Source organism: Gastrolobium bilobum, unplaced genomic scaffold, assembly GCF_033153095.1.
Source record: "Gastrolobium bilobum isolate Gb01-03AN ecotype WA unplaced genomic scaffold, APGP_CSIRO_Gbil_v1 utg3288, whole genome shotgun sequence".
Lineage (NCBI taxonomy): Eukaryota > Viridiplantae > Streptophyta > Magnoliopsida > Fabales > Fabaceae > Gastrolobium > Gastrolobium bilobum.
Genome location: NW_026899098.1, coordinates 372411 through 393032, shown reverse-complemented (window position 1 = coordinate 393032; position 20622 = coordinate 372411). Strand labels below are relative to the sequence as shown.

General features: G+C 33.8%; 1 protein-coding gene across 1 annotated transcript; it reads left to right on the top strand.

Moving 5' to 3' along the window:
* Window positions 1–17959: 17959 nt before the first annotated feature.
* LOC133287198 (F-box/FBD/LRR-repeat protein At1g13570) lies at window positions 17960–20341 on the top strand. Its single transcript, XM_061484767.1, has 4 exons — window positions 17960–18119; window positions 18592–19426; window positions 19573–19731; window positions 19883–20341. The coding sequence occupies exons 2-4, from the start codon at window positions 18605–18607 to the stop codon at window positions 20174–20176; spliced, it is 1275 nt and encodes a 424-aa protein (XP_061340751.1). The 5' UTR covers window positions 17960–18119; window positions 18592–18604; the 3' UTR covers window positions 20177–20341.
* The last annotated feature ends 281 nt before the right edge of the window (window positions 20342–20622 follow it).

Sequence of the window (20622 nt, the reverse complement as noted above, 5' to 3'; positions counted from 1 at the left end):
GTACAAATCAAAAGTGTTATAACAATACATCAATATATTGATTACCATGAAATACTGTTTGTGCAAAAATAGCAGTGAACAATATACCTATTCTGCATGAAATATGAATCCTGCATGACAATGAAAAATCAGTAGTTAAAAAAGACTGAACGTCAAACCAAATGGCAACGAAGATAAGTAAAAAACGACTTCCTTACAATTTGTTTTTTTGTCTTTACCCGTACCAAACAGCGATGTTATCTCCTCGTAGACAGAACCAAATATACTACAGTAATCTTTGAAATTTTCCTTGTAAACTATATTAAGGGTACTATTTGTAACATAATCATTTTCATCAATTATCAATATCTTCAATCCATGCTTGCTTTTACTCTAGACAGTGCCACATATAATTGCCCATGAGTGAAGACAGGCTTAGGGAGATAAATTGCAACATGAGAAAGTGATTGTCCTTGACTCTTATTGATAGTCATGGCAAAAGAAACAATCAGGGGGAATTGTCTTCTTTGAAAAATTATAGGAAATGTATGACTTGATGGGCTCATCGTCATTCTAGGGATTAACACAGTTTCTCCTATATTGCTTCTTGTAAGAACAATTGCCTCAACAACATGATTTCCCAAATTTGTAATAAGCAATCTTGTGCCATTGCATAAACCTCTCGACTGATCAATATTTCTTAATAGCATTATTGAAACTTTAACCTTCAAGGTTAATTTATGATCAGGAATCCCCGAACATGATAATGTATTTAAGATCTCAGGTGTGAATTCATCATCCTCAACGAAGGAAGTCACATCTTGCTTCAGAATTCTATCCGAACTCAAAAATGTCCTTTCTTCACCAGGAATCATAGACATTAGGTGTTCGTTTAACATAACAACATCGGACAATTTAAGAGTTAGAATAACACGTTCTTTAAAGAACGTCTGATCTAAAATATTATCCAAGAGATTCGGTAAACAAAATTAACCATATCCGAAAGCGGATCTTCTGATTCCCTAATCAATAATTCATCTGGAATTGTTATAATAGATTCTTTGTCAACATTATCTCCAAGATCACCATCCCCAACTTTAAGTAGCCACTCAGAAAAATCTTTTATTTCCTTCAAATTATGAATGCTACTTCCAGAATTAAGACGCATGTTTTTGGTCAAAGTTAATAAATGACATTAGGACCATAGATGAGAAGAATTTATGGTTGCATGAACTATCTCTTGTCTGTTGCCATGAGGAATGACATGTAATATTTGCTGAAAGTCACCTCCTACAACAACAACTTTTCCACCAAACGGCATATCAACACACCTTCGATCAAAAATCTAAGAACATCTTTAAGTGTTCTATCCAGAGCCTCTAAGCAAAATCTATGTACCATTGGTGCTTCATCCCAAATGATTAACTTTGTTTTTGACAACAACTCAACTATAGTAGAATTCGGCTTTATATTACACGTTGAATCTTCATTGATTTGAATAGGAATACGAAATCTAGAATGTGTTGTTTGTCTTCCAAGAAGTAGAAGGGAAGCAATTCCGCTAGAAGCAACATTAAGTACGATTTCAGCTTTTGATCTAACAGATGCTGAAAGAGTATTCCAAATAAATATTTTTCCTGTACCACCGAATCCGTATAGGAAAATAACCCTCATTTACCTGCTCTAACTGCCGAAATGATTTTGTCATAAACAACTCTCTGCTCATCAGTGAGGGAATTCATTAGTCTTTTATGCTCTTCTTCCAAAGAAAATTTGTCATACATTAATTCATCAACCATTAATCGATTCTGCATATCAAGCAAAGATTGTGATGCGAGGCATTGACGGGTAATCAGAGAGGCATTTCCCATTGCTCTGCAGTACCTTATCAATTTCAGCAAGTGTTATGTTTTTTACAGTCTCTTGTGTAAGAAGCGTATCTGAAAAACCATAAAATACAAAGGAAGGAAAAAATTAACAAAAAGAAAGATATAAAGGAAAGAAAAAAAGCGAAATAAAAACTAAAGCAACATCAATTGAATGCGGGTAAAAAAAAAGCGAAATAAATACTAAAACAACATATGCTAAATTCGGTTAAAAAATAAAAATAAATGCATGAAATATATATATTAATAGATGCATGAAATACAATCATAACACGTACCTTGACGGCCTATGATTTTCCTATGCTGACAAACAACGTCGTCAGATAAAAATTTCCAACACTCTTCCCAAACTTTTTCAAGTCTGTTCATTGAGTTGGCAAATAACAATAGAGCAAACAGACATCTAAGATAAGCAGCAAATCCCCAGGAATTTTCCTCCTTAATTGCATCAATGTACTCATTGTCATCATCCTGAAGTCCTAAAGAATAGCAGCCATCCTTAAATGTAGGAAAAAGCACGCCATTGATCGTGCTAAGATATTCATAACTGGTACACCCCCTTTGAAAATTAAGCAACGTGCGAAGATAGGAATCTTCTTCATTATTGGCAGAAAAATGATTTATTCTTCCAATTGAAAATCTCATTTTTCTCGGATTCCATCCATGCATTTTTTCTTTGTAAACAAATTCAGTCGAGTACTCTGCATAAGTTAGATGCCTACCTCCTGGATATTTTTTATTTGCATCCATCTAAGACTCAAAAATTGATAGTCTAGACTCCGTCCTTGTCTTTACATCAGATAACGAAGCATTATCACTGAAAATAATGTTCTTTTCATTAGGTAGGTGAAATGGCAATCTCTGAATCAGTGTTTAAAAACTCGGCCCGACCATTGACCCGGTCGAGGTCAGGGGTCATGGGTCACGAGTTCAACCGGGGGGTCATGGGGTCACTACGCTGACCCGATTTTATATATTAGAAAAATATAAATATATATATCCTATATGAAAAGATTAAAAAATAAACCACCAATCATCAAAGATTCAAAATATACTTAACATAATTCATCAATTACAATCACAAGTCAGTATTACACAACCTAATTAAAGTATCAAGAAACCAAAGTACAAAACTCATATTCTAATGGGCTCACTACGCTGACCCGATTCTGCCTCTTTTGAGAAGGTCCCTGACAAATAAAAATTTAAAGGAAGTAAGAATGAGTTTTTGTTTTCCATCGGCGACCGTAAGGATTTCATTTGAATGGGTAAAATTCTTACCTTTTCAAGAAGATTCACGGCAGCGAGGTGAAGATTGAAGACATCTAGGTCGCTGGGAGAGAAGAAAACGATTAGATTTAGGTTTCCAAGCATTGTTATTTTATTTGTTTAATAAAACGATATTGTTTCATGGAATTTTTTTTTAAATAAAAACATGCAATGACCCCCTTTGACCCCTCTGACCCGGGAGTCACGGAAACCCGACTGGGTTTTCGGGGTCGAAGGGGTCGATATGCATATAGGGTCTACCTTGTGACCCCAACCCTAAGAGGGGAGGGGTCAGGGTTGACCCGGGGAGTAGGGCGGGGTTTTAAAACACTGCTCTGAATTGGGGGATATCTTGAATGAATGTCGAATCCAAAAAATCTCCAAGCATCTTCGCATGCGGAGACATACCTATCATAAATCAATAATTAAAACAATAAAGTTGAAAAATCCTCAAAAAAGTTATGCTGATTTTGTGGTACAGCAAAACACAGTGGATATAATTTTGAGTACCTGCAGTCATAAAACATTTGTATTTCATCTTCTGAATAAGAACTAGTTTTAGTTAGTCATAATTTGTAAAGCAAATGATGACTACGGATATGGCAATCAGAACTTGTTTTTACCATCAGCACTTCCAGTAATGAAAAATTCTGCAGCCAAAACAGCGACATGTGTAACAACATCACGATGCATATAACTCTTCTCGTACATTTAAAAGGAAAACCAACAATAAGAAACTGACCATTATAATGACTTTCGTATTTCATACACTTTCGCCAATATTTCGATTCAGCTTTAGAGAGAGCTTCTGATAGAAATGAAACCCTAATCCCAAAACTATTCTCTCTCTCTTTTTCTCTCTGAGAGAGGTTAGGCGCATTAACTGACATGTTAGCAGAGGGTAAGGCGTCGAGGTAGGCCTGCTCGAACTGGAGAGGTCGCTTGCGTCGAGCGCATGGTGCAAGACCCGGTCCTATCACTGCCTAGTCTTTGGATGCATTTGTCCTATTTTCGTGTTCCTCCATCTTCAACCACAGAAGATAGCTCCAACAACAACCTTAACTTTAAATCTCAATCTTATTCTTATAATTATATTCAAGATCCAATTATTAACAGTTCTTTCTATATTCGATTAAATCTCAATCCTTTGGTAATCCAATCCTTTACTTCACTCAAAAGCCTAATCCCTTAGTACTTTTTCATAAAGTAAGCATTAACGCAAGAACATTCAGTTATAGAAAAGTCTATCCCTAGATCATATAAATTTCAGCAATCAACCAATTAGAATCATACACCAACATCCTTATTGTCATGCACGACTCATATGTTTATCTACGAGTGATCAGTTCATAATAAAGCTAATCAATAAGAAATAGATTGATTGCATAACTTTAAATCATGAATATAAATTATAAGAAAGGCAAACAGCGTTCGTGAACCCATTGGTGGTTCCGTCTCGCCCTAACTACTTAAAGAAAATTAACCTGACATAGTCAGGAAAACAAGAACAATAGATGAAAAGAAACTAAAATTCATAAAAGAAAAATAAAATCTGGTCTCCACGGTAAAACTTTGATCGTTCCTCCGCTCCTCTGCTTTCTGAATGCGCTCCTCTGCCTCGTTTTTCCCGAATGTTCTCTCAAAACCTCTCTTCTCTGATAACTTCTTTCTTTCCCTCCACTCTCCCAACCACATTGCACATAAGGCACCACTTTATCTTAGTTTCCAATTCCAAATTGCATCACAGAGATCATTATGGAGTCTTCATCTCCATCGCACAGTGAACACAAGCAAGAAATTCTCTTACGCATTTCTCTTCTCAATAAAGCAAGGTATGTTTATTGATTTTCTTTGTTTTAACCTCTGTCTAGACATTGATGAAGCATGAGTTTGTAATGTTTATCTTGAGTGAATCACAACTTTCTCAAAAAAATTGAATTTAAAAAAACCGAATTGAGAATTACAAAATTAGGGTTTAGAAATTGAGAATTGTGGATTCTTGAATCTTGAGTATGATTAAGGGTTCTTGAAGTTGAATCTGTTGTGATAATGAGTCAGATGTCAGGATTGTGCACTGACATAATTTGATTGCCTTATTTCGTAATTAATTCATTACAATGTCAAATCATACGGTTGTCAAGATAGCATGCATACCTAGCGTTTGATAGAATGCCAATATAAAATACCCTTGCATTACTATAATCATGCTTATATAATCTGAATACTGGGATATAGGTTTTTAGAAATTCATATCTTATCATACGGATATGATTCGTGATGACAAATTGAGAGCCATGTTAATTATAATGAATATATGTTGTGGTAATACTGGTTCAAAGATTCTATCCTGGATGATTAAAAAGCAATGATATTATAAGCATAAAAGGTGTTTGATAAATTGCTTGGATGCATATTAGTTATTTCCATCTTGAAATCTCAAGTTTCCAATTATTCAAACATTAATGTTGTCTCGAACGCAATAATACATCTAAACCAAGATTTATTAACCACTTGCTAGAAAAGTAAAATGTAAACTTTGAATGGAAACCTTTGTGAGTAAATATGGTTGGAAGGGTCAGCTTGAATATGGATGCATGTGCTTATTGTATTTTTATAATGTTAATTATAATATTTACTATTTGCTTGATCTTCTAGTTTAATTATGACTGGGCAAAACAAGGAGGCTTTTCATATTGATTGAATCAATGACTTACCAAGTAATGTCATTAATAGCATCCTGGAGCACTTGCCTATCCATGACTTGGTTAAGAACAATATTCTTTCAAGAAAATGGAGGTATATGTGGGTTTCAGTCCCACGACTTCTGTTTGACGATACATTTTTTATGCAGTGTGGGCATCTTGCAGAACCAATTTCTAGTATCATCTCAGAAGTTCTTTTGCTCCATAATCATCGGCCGATACATAAGTCTTCTCTTTGCACCCCTTGTAACTACACAATCAGCATCGAATGCCTCACCAAGTGGATTCAGTTTTTGTCAAGGAATGGTCTCAAATATCTTGAGCTTTCGAACCAAAATTCACATATATCTCTAAAAATGCCATCTAATCTCTTCTTTTGTCAGGAACTGGCGCACCTTAAACTTCAAAATGTTGTATTGTTAGTTCCGCCTAATTTCTGTGGCTTTAGAAATTTGTGTTACCTTTGCTTATGTGGTATTAGATTTTGCTCAAGTTCACTTGAGAGTCTTATGTTTGGTTGTCCGTTACTTGAAACCCTCATCATTTCATTCTGTTCTGGTTTTGAATGCATTAATGTCTCAGCTCCTGGTCTTAAATTATTATTCATATGAAGTTTTGAGGCTATCAGGTCAATTTGTTGGAAGAAAGCAAAGAATCTGATTTGTCTCCAAATCATGGTCTATGGACCTGTGATGAAGAACTTTGAGAAATGCAGTATATCCGATTTAATTGAAGGATTGTCGAAAATTGAGAAGCTTTCTCTGGGAGCAGGTTACGTTAAGGTCAGATAACATTAAGGTTACATTAAGCTTTCTCTGGCCCTTGTTTTATGTTAGCTTGGTAGATTTATCTGAAATTATATAACAACACAATAATGAAATTAAGGACTAATAATACATCATGCATGATATGTGTTATTGTCTGATCTCAGTTTGACTGTTTTGCACAGCACTTCTACGTTGCCTGACCTCATGGTTTGATATCCTAAGGCCTTTATCTTACTCGTCTATTGTTGTTCAGAAAGAGAAACAAGATTGCATTTTGACTGATGATACAATATTTATAATTTGGTGCTTTGTATTTTGTGTAGAAAGTTGTTATTCTAGTTGGACGTGTACAAATATATCTCACATTTTTTTAGTGTTTGGATGCATAGATCCTGTCTGAAGGTATCATTCGACATATGCTGCAAAGGTCATTCAACACCTTAAAATATTTGGAATTGGATGGTGTGGATTTCAATAAAGGAGAACTTTTGTTAGTTATTTGTTTACTTAAAAGTTCTCCTAACCTGGTGGAACTTGATTTAAAGGTGACAAAGATCATCTTTGCTTCTTAATTTTTTGATAGTTACTTATATTTTGATTCTTTTTTAATTTATATTTTTTGTTTTTATAGAGTTATTGTAGGAAGACTGAGGGACTAGTGGCAAACTGTTTGAAGGAGTTAGACGTTGATAGTCGTTGCCTTGGTCAATGATGGAACCCAGAAAATTATATCACTGATTTCATTAACAATGGAGGCATAGCCTTTTTTTACATACACTAATACAAAGATAAAATGCTAAAAATAAATCCCAAGAGACCTCAACTCCCAGGGATCCCCAATTCTTCCCACTAATCAATTCTGAATTCATGCATACCTCACACTCCCACACTCCCTCCTTATATCCTATTATTTAGGAATATTCTAGAATAGTTTCCATAACAAACTAACTAACTCATTATCTTAAGTCCATCACTAATTATCTCAGCCCATCAATACTCCCCTTTCAAGATTCACCTTGTCCTCAAGGTGAAAGAAGGATAGATAACGTGAAAAAAAGCTTCCACCCGAATCCCATTGTTTGAAGCATATAGAACAAGTTAAACTTGATCCAACTACTCTCTTGCAAATTGTTGCAGATCCCTTTTCCTTTAGTGCTCTACTTCCCATAAAGTATTGACCCACAAAATATGCTTTGTTTTCCAAGGCAATTTTGGCCACAAAACAGAGTATAACTCCGTTGTCCCCCTCGGTGTTTACCATGTCTTTCATGGAGTTGTCCCCTTCACCCAATAATATTACATGCGGATGTGAGTTCTGGCAGATATGACCTGGTGCGTATGGAGCATCACATCTAAAAAAAATATTTCTTCTCCTTCGGTTATTCAGCTCTTCGTGCGTCAGACAACAAAAAGGAGCACCTCGACATCCGTCTTGGCCTGTCGTCGGTGACGTCGTCCGCCCTAGGTTGCCCTTTCCTTCTTTCTGGCGATTCTCATTTCAATTAATATTCACGCTACCCGTAGAAGGTGGATTGCTTCCTTCTGTTTGGGTTATGTATGTGTGGGCCATGAATTGCAACCCATTTCTCCCCCTTACTTGCAGATTGGCTCCTAACCCAATACCCATTCCAGACCCAACTACGTTTCGGCCCAATACTCCACCAGTTTGGCCCAACCTTGCTTCCTTCACCTCAACCCTATTCTCCAGATGCATCATTTGCTCTAAATTATCTAGAAAATGGACTTTGATTTCTGCATGAATTTCTTTCTTCATCCCCGTCGAAAATGCAGCTTGTTCCATGTCTTCATCAGCTTCTTCTTCATCAATTTCATTTTCTTCTTCTACATCGTCGTCATCTTCTTCTATTTTATGATCCGTGTCTTCTTCGCTGTTTGATTCTTCAGCTTTGATTTCCTTTGTTTCTTTTTGTTCAACTTCTTCTTCTACATTCTTTGCACTTTTATTTTTTTTCCTTCTTTTCTATTCTATGATCCTGCTACGTCTTCCTTCTTTCTTTCTTCATCTTTAATTTCTTCTTTTTTGATTTTCTGTTCGTGTTTGCTTCTTTCATTAGAGCTTTTCACTTTTCTTCCCAAGCATCTATGATCCTTATCATCTTCCGCATCAATTCCATGACATCCTTTGTGCTGGCCTTCTCTAATGCTTCAAGATATCTATTGGTTTTGTTCTCCATTTTTTTTTTCAGATCTGGACCAGAAGCACCCCTTGACTGGAAGTGCTCTGATACCAAATTGATGGAACCCAGAAAAATATATCACTGATTTCATTAACAATGGAGGCATAGCCTCTTTTTACATACACTAATACAAAGATAAAATGCTAAAAATAAATCCCAAGAGACCTCAACTCCCAGAGATCCCCAATTTTCTCCACTAACCAATTCTGAACTCATGCATACCTCACACTCCCACACTCCCTCCTTATATCCTATTATTTAGGAATATTCTAGAATAGTTTCCATAACAAACTAACTAACTCATTATCTTAAGCCCATCACTAATTATCTCAGCCCATCAGTCAACTTCAGACAGTGAAGATTAGAGTTAAAACTGCCTATGAGCATGCATTGAACTTGATACGGTGTTTACTTGCTAATTCCTCATCCTTGAACATACTCACAATCAAGGTTGGTCTTGGTCTAAAGCAATCGGATGCACCTATATTGTTAAGCATTTCACGAGATTTGTTGCAGATGGAACGAGCATCACAGAGAGCAGAAGTTAAGTTCCTTTATGATGGCCTCGTTTAAGAGTGATTGGATTTGATTTTATCCATCAATGTCCATTCCCTTTGCATCCTGTATTTTTTTCTTTTGTTTTCCTAGAAGGGGTTTTTGTGTTGGGTTTTGCTCCAGCCCCATTGAACAAACTACAAAGGTTTCTCACACCAAACAGAATAGTTTTACACCCATTTTAATGTTGGAGTATTATATGAAATTCCTTTTCTTTAATTACAAAAAAAAAATCTTTGTCAACAAGGCGTGGCACAAGTGGCTAAGGAGTCGGTCCATACCCCAAAAGGGCATGGGTTCAATTCCCTCTGGCCGCTTTGAAGGCCTTTGTTGATGGGTAAACTGTAAAACGGGTTTAGTTTGACGCTGTCCCTGGCGTAAATCCTCATAGAGGTTGAACAGGTTTGCCTTGGCCCTGACGGGTTACATACTGGTGTCTACCCTGCCAGAACTTTTTTTTACTAAAAAAGAAAAGCTTTAGGAATTGACAAATATTTTGAGTAGTGGTGCTCATGAATAGGATTAATTATGATCTTGGTCTAATATTTTGGTTGGGTTAAGTTTGAGGCTTGGTTTTGGCCCAATCATGAGTTCACTTAAAATTAAGTTTTGACTAAAATTTTGATGAAATGTATAAATTTAGATGTCTTTAGGTTGGGCATGTTCGGTTCAGCATAGGACACTAAACCAAACCGGACTAATCTAGTAATATGGTTTGGTTTTCGGAATTGAACATTTTTTTTGAACCGATTTTGATTTTTGGTTGACCCTTTTTTAATTGTATGTTAAAACCGGTTTAGAACCAGGTCAAAATTGGTTCAGAACTTATTAAGAATTGATTTTTAACATTTAAAACTGATTTTCATATAATATTTCAAAAATCATATTTTCAAAAATCAAAATCTACTTGGGTTGTTCCAGCAAGAAACGTTGTTATAATTGCATAAGATGATAAGTTACTATATAATTTTTCCAATTACCTATGGGTCGTGCTAAATTCACTTGATTATCATATAAAATTGCTAACTTTCTTAAATTTACATAAAATTTAGTTTATCAATCTAGCCGTACAAACTTTTCCTCTTACAAAAGTTCACCTCTTCTGTTCTGTGGCTGGATTACCTCTTAGATTAGTACAAGAACTGCATATTCGCAACCCCATCAACACTTATCTGTAGAAATCCACAGGAAAATCCAATGGCCTTAATGTGATTGAAACTACAAAGACCCTATATGTGTGTTCTGGCTAGGGTGAAACTGGGCCGGGTCGGCCTACGTCAGGCCAGACCTGACCTAGTATATTTCGTAAAATAGGCCGAGCTTGGGCCTTGAAAAAGTCTGTTTAATAAAAAGGCCATAGGCTCACTTTCACAAGGTATGGCCTTTATGCCTACAGGCCGGCCTATATTGTACTATTTATTTTAAATAAAATAAAATAGAATAAGTATGCCTTGAAGAAAAAACAAAAGATAGAAATTTAATCAATTGGAATTATTTATAACTTAATTATATTCGATTATATTTTAATAGAAATTTGACTTTATTTCTTATATAGGAGGAACCAACATCTCAAGATGTTAGATTGTGTATATGAATATGTTAAAAGGTTTTTGGGAGAGGTTATACTTACTACAAGCATCATGATATGTTTGTTGGATTCATGTAGTTATTTTGATTTATATAATATGGATTTGTTTGTTGGATCTCATGAAATATATGTTATTTAGTTTGAGCATTTTGTTTTTAAAAATGACTTAAATGCAGATTGTATGAGTTTTGTTGTGATTCATGATTCTGTTTGGATGTTGAAATTATGATTTTTGGTTTAGTAGTAGAATTTGAGTATTTTGTAAAGTTGATTCATAGTTCTGCTTGAAAGTTAAAAATTAACAGGCTAACGGGCTAGGCCAGACCATTTGTTTTTTTATAAACGAGTCAAGTCAAGCTAACAGTTAGACTCGTAATAGACTTGGGCTAGGCCAAACTGAAATTTTTTGGCGTAGGCTTGGGCTTTTCAGAGCAGAGCTTGGCCCAGCCCAGCCCACTTTCACCCCTAGTTCTGGCCCTTGCTTAATTAAAGCATTTGTTCGTTATGAACATGGATATGTTTAGAAGTAGTTCATTAGACTGAGTAGTGTTTAAGGTGTCGTCCTAATGCCTCAACTTTCAATTCAACAGGTCAACTAATGATACAATTAACACGGTTCACAATTACGCTACTCATAAAATTTAATTAACATGCCATTACCAATCTCCATTTATGAACTCCACAACCCGCAAAAAGCACAAAATCAATAAAACTTCAATTTCAGATCAGGTGTATATATAGTGCTTGCATCTTAACTTTTATACGTTTTCATCTGACAGTAGGCGACAATTCTTGCAAACATCACATGGGTATAGCAAGATTTTCCAGACATAGAAAGATGTAAGTGAATAAAGATTCAAGCATTTTTTCAATCATACAACAAAAAAAGGAAGGAAAATAAGTGAAAGATCTTTAATTATGAATTCCACAAGAAAGTTTAAGTGTGTTGAAATTAAACTCAGTTTCATGTAGCATGCAGTGATCCAAACTAGACTCTTAACATGTGGTGATATGAATAAGGATGGCTCTCATGCGTAGGTGGCTGCATGTATGGCATCTATCCAGGAGGCTGCATCAGTGGCTGTCTCAGTGGAACCTCCATAGGTAGTTGATAGTAATATGGATGTGACTCGCTTGATAGATGTTGGTGAGACCAACATCCTGCCTTAGCAAGGCTTGGTGTGGGTCGTAGGCGCGATGCTTGGGCTGGTAAGGGTAGATAGAAAGAGTTATACCTTAATTAACGGTTATAGCTTTTAGGTGCTCAATCCAACACTTCGCATCAAAACCGAGGTCAGATCGAACGTGGAGCTTGTGCTGATCAAGGTAACTACAAAGAGTTGTGTCTTGAATAATTACTATAACTTTTGGTTCACTCGTAAGTGCCCAATCGTACCACCTCGTATCAAAGATATTTGATAAAAACAACTTAATGATTGTTCTTTCTTTTCAAATTAGGCTTATGATTACTAAAATTAGATATTGATTGAAGTATCAAAATTATTATTACCTTATTAAATTTGAGATATTTAAGGTTCTTTCTAATTGGGTATTGACTATTGAGGGAATTATCACCAAATTTAATTGTTGAAGAGGTTAGAGCTTCACGAAATGATAATGCAAATATTTTCATTCAATAAACTCTAAATGATATTGGGGTGTTTTTTCTTGTTGCATAGTGATTATAATTTTATTACATGGTCACTTGATTTTATTTGCTAACTTACATGAAAAACTATATTATTGTAGATTAATCAATTTGGATAATGATGATGGAGATGATGCATGATATACTATAGGAAATGTGAATAATCTTAAAGCAATATTGGTAAAGCTACATATTTATTTGATGAATGAAGAGGGACCAAATTTAACACAACTTTGATTTCTTGGGTATAATTATATTATGTATCGTAGAGTTATAATTGTAATTGTGAGCTTATTTTCTAACCTTAATTGATTAATTGTGTTTACAGCTCGTGTTATTTATGTTTGGACTTATAAAAGTCTGTTAGATACTTGTGTAATGGACTTATGGAATTCAAAATATTAACTTGTTAAACTGTGTTAGGTTGTATTATATTTTTGTTTTTTCAAAATATATTGCTCTTTTAGAGTTGTAATTATAAAATTCTAAAATAAAAAGAAATAAGTAGGAAGTAAAAAATAATAATAAATAATAACAAAAGTATTTATTACCTTAAGCTTTTTTAGCATTCATTCACAAAATTTGGAAGGGTCTGGTGTTAGATATAATACTGCATTATAAGTTGTTACACAATCTATATGTCCATTCCCTTTGTGTCCTGGATTGTTTTGTTTTGTTTTCCTGAAAGGGGTTTCGGTGTTGGGTTTTGCTCTAGCTCCATTGAAGAAATGTTTCTCATTTAACTGCACCAAACAAAATAGTATTACACCCTGTTATCAAAAAAAAAAAAATAGTATTACACCCATTTTAAAGTTGGAGTATTATATGAAATTCCTTTTCTTTAGCTACAAAAAAAAAAATACTTTAGGAATGGACAAATATGTTGAGTGGTGTTAATGAATAGGATTAATTATGCTCTTGGTCTAATATTTTGGTTGGGTTAAGTTTGAGGCTTGGTTTTGGCCCGATCATGAATTCACTTAAAATTAAGTTTTGACTAAAATTTTGATGAAATGTATAAATTTAGATGTCATATTTTTTCACCCCACGGTAATCCCAAGATGGCATTGGTGAGGATTGAAGTATTTCTCCACCCATTCAGCTCTATTGCATTAAGTAAGTTACCATCATTAGATAAATTTAGATGTCATTAGGTGTGGGCATGTTCGGTTCATCATAGGAAACTAAACCAAACCGAACCAATCTAATAATATGATTTGGTTTTCGGAGCTGAACTTTTTTTTTTTAACCGATTTTGATATTTGGTTGATTGTTTTGTAATTGTTGTATGTTAAAATTGGTTTAGAACCATATCAAAATTGGTTCAAAACTAATTAAGAAATGATTTTTAACCTTAAACTGGTTCAGAACTAATTCTTCATATAATATTTCAAAATTCAGATTTTAAAAAACCAAATATCTACTTGGGTTGTTCCAGCGAGAAAAGTTGTTATAATTGCATATGATGATAAATTACTAAGTAATTTTCCCCGGTACATATGGGTCATGCTAAATTCACTCGATTATTATAAAAAAAATTGCTAACTTTCTTAAATTTACATAAAAGTCTAGCCGTACAAACCTTTCCTTTTACAAAAGCTCACCTCTTCTGTTCTATGTCTGGATTACCTCTTAGATTAGTATAAGAGCTACATCTTCGCACCCCCATCAACACTTTTCTGTAGAAATCCACAGGAAATTCAGATGGCCTTACAGTGATTGAAACCACAAAGACCCTATATGTGTGTTCTGGCCCTTGCTCAATTAAAACATTTGTTCGTTATGAACATGGATATGTTTAGAAGTAGTTCATCAGACTGAGTAGTGTTTAAGATGCCGTCCTAATGCCTCAACTTTCAATTCAATAGTTGAACAAGCAGGTCAACTATTGGTACAACACAGTTAACAATTACGCCACTCATAAAATTTAATTAACATGTCATTCACAATCTCCAATTATGAACTCCATAACCCACAAAAAGCACAAAATCAACGAATCTTCCAATTTCGGATCAGGTGTATATATAGTGCTTCCATCTTAACTTTTATAGGTTTTCATCTGACAGTAGGCGACAATTCTTGCAAACATCACATGGGTATAGCAAGATTTTCTAGACATGGAAAGATGTAAGTGAATAAAGATTCAAGCATTTTTACAATCATACAACAAACAAATTAAGGAAAATAAGTGAAAGATCTTTAATTATGAATTCCACAAGAAAGTTTAAGTGTGTTGAAATTAAACTCAGTTTCGTATAGCATGCAGTGATCCAAACTAGACTCTATTTAGGGTTCGTTTGGTGACACGATAGATCAAGGAAGGTTTGGATAAATAGAAAAGGATATGGTCTGTATAAAACTCATTCTATTTTGGGTTTGATATACACTAAATAACAAAATTTTTAATATGGCACGATTATAGGCTTTTTGACCCTTGTACTGCAAAAAAAAACAAAACATATCACTATTTTAGTTCTTTCGGCAAACTATTTGCCCAACTAATACAGTCAGACGCACATGGGGTATATGCACGTTTAAGTCACGCAAGAGGAAAACCCAAAAAATGTCTGCTACATGATACACTCTGTAAGCGCGCATCCTGGTTATGCGCGTTCAAGTCGCGCACGCCCCTGATGCGTGTCTTGCACAATGCAAAATACCCATACTATTCATGTGTGTTCAAGTCGTGCATGCTTCTGATGCGCGTCTTGCAGAATGTGACACGTAGCAAACACTTTTTTGGGTTTTACACCAATCGCGCATGGGGGTAATGCAAGACTTAAATGCGCATATACCCTTTGCGTGTTTGACTACATTAGTTGAACAAAATAGTTTTCCAAAAGAGCTAAAGTGGTATGTTTCATTTTTTTCCCTACAAGGGTAAAAAAAACCAGATTATGTTATCCTATTATATGTTTAATGTAAATCACATGGAATGGAACCATAATGTTAAAAAATGATATAATAGACCACGAAGTATGTAGATCAACTGATAAGGGATTGTTTCAACTCAACTAGTGGTCTCGAGTTTGAGTACTTGGGAACGCAATTGTGTTAAAACTTGGTATGGGGAGCTTCACTAGCCATGTGGTCCTACCATTCTATCAGGCTCAAATCAGACTAATCGAGTAATCGATGAGTCGATAGATAACATTAAAAAAATGATATAAATAGATAAAATTATATTATAAACATAAAATCATATAATTTTTTTAAAATTGATTTTTAAATGACTTTTTCCTTTTTTATTGATTTATACATTCATTCCTATTTTAAATTATTTAAAAGATTCTAAAAATCATAATTTTAAAATAAAATATATAGAATAACTTACACAATTCTACAAAATAAATTTTTCTATCTTCACCAAATAAATATTAGAATGATTATGTATATAACACACACCAAAAAAAAAAGTTGAATAACATTAACATGAAAAAAAAATTCATAGTCACTTGCAACTAGTGTTATTAAACTTGAGCCGATGATTAACTTGATCAAAGTATTAGGTTAATGAATCATTGATTTAACGGGTGAATTAATGAAATAATATATAATAAAGTGAAATAAAATAAGCAAAATATTAACATGATGAAGTGACTTAGTGGTTATCATCTCATAATTTGTTCTATAGTGTTTCAACTTTCAACTCCCATGATTGTGGCAATAGTTGGAGATGATAGTGGTGGTACGGTTGACTTTCAAAAAATTTTAAAACTAAAATTTATGATCCTCATATTAATAACAAATATACCAACCATTTTTAAAGAAGATTCCACTTGCTTACAGCATTAAAATTATGGGTTTTATTAATCTCATGTTAAAGGAGAGAGTTATCTCATGTCATAGAGACAAATTAGTGGACTTCATCACCTTAAAAAATAAAATAAAATAAAAGAAAAAAATGACACAATTATCGAAAGGTGTATAAGAGAGAAAACTTGTCTTATATGACATGAGAATAGTTTTTCCCTAAAATTATTCATTTGTATGTGCAAAAGAGTATGAGCAAACATTTACACTTGATCAACTCGGCTCATCCCATTCCAAATTAGAAAGCACCGTGAGTAATGAAACTAAGGGACTATGGCAAAAAAATTACAATGGCAAAACATATCAAATAAGAACACAACGACAAAACAAAACATGTCATCAAATAGATATTGTAAGTTATATATAAAGCATTATTTAATATAAAAAATTTCATATTTTATCTTCAATTTTCAAGTTATATTTATGTTTTAAAGTAGTACAAAATACTCAGCTAGGTTGGTCTCAATTACAATTGCTACCTATGCATTGACACGGAACACAGGATACGATAAGACACGACACGTCAATACGTTAATTTTAAAAATATTATATTTTGACACGTTGGGACACGTTTTGATATTAAATAATATTTTTAATATATATAATATAATTTATATTTAATACATATAACAGCTCATAATAAGTAATATAACCAATCAAATATTCAAATTTCATAACATAAAAATAAACAAAAATAATTTTTCGTATCTTGTTAATTTTTCATGTAAATTTCATAACAGAAAAAAATTGATTTATAAATTATTTTTTATTTTTACTTAATAAAATAAAATTAAGAAGTAAAAAAAAAAAGTGTAGAATGTGTGTCGGAGCGTTGATCGTGTGTTAAAAAAGTTGACTGTGTGTCAGAAAAACGTGTTGGAGCATTGATCAGATATCCAAAATATTAACCGCGTGTCAGAATATGTCAGTATCCGACGGCAAAAAAAAATTGCTTATCGATGCTTTAGAGATTGGCACGTAACCTAAAAAAAATTTGGGTATAATTTCAGAAGCAGCGAGTCAGGTTGTGTCTCCTCCCTTATGTTCAGAGTTGAGTTGTTCTTATAGCTCTAACTGGAATGCTACCAGCTCAGGCCATGCTACAAAATACAAATTGAAGTTTTGCACGACTTATTTTCTATTTTTCTCATCATAAAAATAAAAAGATAATAAAATAAACGTAATAATTTAATAAAATATATTTATGTTTGGATCAAAACAAGAATGTTAATTGTAATTTTTTATAAAATTAATAATAATAATAATAATAATAATAATAATTTTTTTGGTAAAAAATACTTTAAAAATAATCATCATTTTAAAACTAAAGAAACAATTCAAAATGTAGCTGAAAAGAGAGGGGAAAAAGCTAAGCTACAATAGTCCTTAATTATTATTATTATTATTATTATTATTAATTTTACAAAAAAAAAAAAAAAAATCATTGGATAAAAAATAATAATTAATGGATGTGTAAATAATAAGACAGTAAATTTGCTTTGTATTACTGTTTACTTCTCTGGTTAGACGTTAGAGTGTTTGTTCCTCTTTTACTTTTCCCCAACTTCTCTCTCTCTCTCTCTCTGTTTCTTTCTCTCTTCTCTCTCTCCCAATCGCTATCCCACCGATCAGGGAAGAAGATAGAGAAAGAGCTTCCATAGTCGATGTTAGACCAAGAAAATCAGAAATTGTTGCTCCGAAGTTTCGTTCTTTGGTACAATTCTCTCCCTCTCCTTTTTCATAGGAATCCAATTCCGTGTTTTTTTTTTTTTTTTCAATACGAGATCCAATTCTTGGTTATTTGGGTCTGTCTTCATTCATCTGCAATGTGCTTCAAATCTCGTTAATGGGGTTTTGTTTGGGTACATGTTAACGGATTCTTTCTTAGTGCTAGCTTGTTAGTTCTTTAAACCTGTGTTTTTTTATGGGGGCGAAAAAATTTCACTTTAATATAAAATGGTTAATATTTCATCGTTTTGAATCTGATATCCTAGGTTTTACTACAATATAAAAGAAGGGTTAGCGATATATAAACTTTTTGCTTGTGATTCTTCTATTTCTATATATATATATATATATATTTCTTAAATGGGTTATTTGATTTGTGGGGTAGAATTGTTTACTAGTTGAGTTCTTTTGGGTTCTTGTTTGATTGTTTGAATTTTTTTCCTTTTGTTGTGTATTAGCTGAAGCATAAAAATGGGCGATGTTTTGGGTACTGACTTAATCAGTGACCTTCCTCAAAGCATTATCGAGAGCATTCTGAATCAACTTCCAATAAGAGATGCTGTGAAAACTAGCATTTTATCAAGAAAATGGAGGTACAAATGGGCTTCCATCACTCAACTTGTGTTTGATGAAAAATGTGTCCCTTTGTGTAATGACCGAGATGTTGTTGAGAAAAGTATTGTTAAGTTTATCACCAGGCTGCTATTTCTTCACCAAGGACCAATTCATAAGTTCCATATTAAGAATTTGGACTTGCAGAGTTGCCCTGAAATAGATCAGTGGATTCTTTTCCTTTCAAGGAATGATCTTAAAGAATTGGTTCTTGAATTAGGAGAAGGTGAATTCTTTAGAATACCTTCATGCTTTTTCAGTTGTAAGAAACTGACTCGCATGGAGCTTTCCCGCTGCGAGTTGGATCCGCCTCTTAATTTTAAGGGATTTGGGTGTTTGAAGAGCCTCAACCTTCATCAAGTTTTGATATTCCCTGATGCATTAGAGAGCCTCATTTCTAGTAGCCCTCTCTTGGAGAGTTTATCACTCTCATACTTCGATAGTTTAGCTCTTAAAATCCGTGCTCCAAACCTCAAGTACTTGTATCTTGAAGGTGAATTCAAGGATATATATCTTGGAGATTCTCCGCTTCTGGTTGAAATATCCGTTTCTATGTATATGCCTGATGACATTGCTGAACTCTTTGAGCACTTTGAGCAAAGCTCAAATTGCAATTTTGTCAAGTTTCTTGGTGGTGTGCCAAATCTTGAGAGCCTTGTTGGACGTATCTACTTCACGAAGGTAACATTCTGTTATTATCTATTTATTTAGTTCATCCTCCATTTGCAAATAGTTTCATGAATCATCATTGTTAGCAACAAAGGGAGGTTTTTTTGTTATTATATATAGCCAACCTCTTTCTTATTCATTTCTGTTCATTCTTGAAGTATTTGAGCATAGGTAATGATCCATGGCATCTTCCAATAATGTACAACAATTTGAAGACCGTTGAATTATATGAAGTAAATTTTGAGGATATGAAAGAGATACTGGTTGTCCTTCGCTTGATTACAAGCTCTCCCAATTTAAAGGAACTTCACATTTCAGTAAGTCCTTACTCATCTTAAAAAGAGAGAATTTTCCCCCAGTTTTTACAAAGTGATGATAAATGGTTCTGTTATTAATTTTTACAGATCAGGCCTGTAATTAAATATTTAAGATTTATTTCTGCATATTTTATGAAATTGACTTTGGCAGGCTTCATCAAACACAACAACTGCTACTGATACCCCGGATTTTGATTTTTGGGAAAAAGAATGCCCTTCAGATCCTACACTTAGCCATCTTAAGGTTGTGAAGTTGACAGAAATGACTGGTGTGCCTCCTGAGTTGGCATTTGTCAAATTTTTGCTTGGCTGTTCACCCGTGCTTGAGACATTGAGTTTCTCTCCTTGTATATTTGATCCGGAAATTGAATTGAAAATGTTGCTCGAATTGGTCAAATTTCGAAGAGCTTCTACGAGGGCAGAAATTGCTTTCGCCGACGAGTAAAACTGTGGACTATGTTATCAAATGCACATTCTTTTCTATCCTTTCTATCATTTCCGATGTTCCTTCTGTTTTGGTTACTATTATCGTACGGTTATGAACCTTCTTTTGAAATACATGTATTACCTATGAGACAACTTGTAAATTCTCAAGAAAAATTACAAATTTATATGCATGATCGAATTGGAAGACATATATGTTGCATAACAAGTGCGCTTGCTTGGTAAAAATTCCTGTTATATTTGATAATATGGGAATCTTTTTTATGAATTAATCCATGCTCTCACTACTTAAACTTTCGGGGTCGGTTACTGTGAAAGTTCCATTACTTCTGTAACAACATAATAGCTCTCTGAAGAAAAGAATTTTTTGTCGTCTGCTTCAATTCTCTCCGAGGCTTCCCTTTTCTCGGCAATCCCATTTGCTTCAGTTCCAATAAAACATGTTGT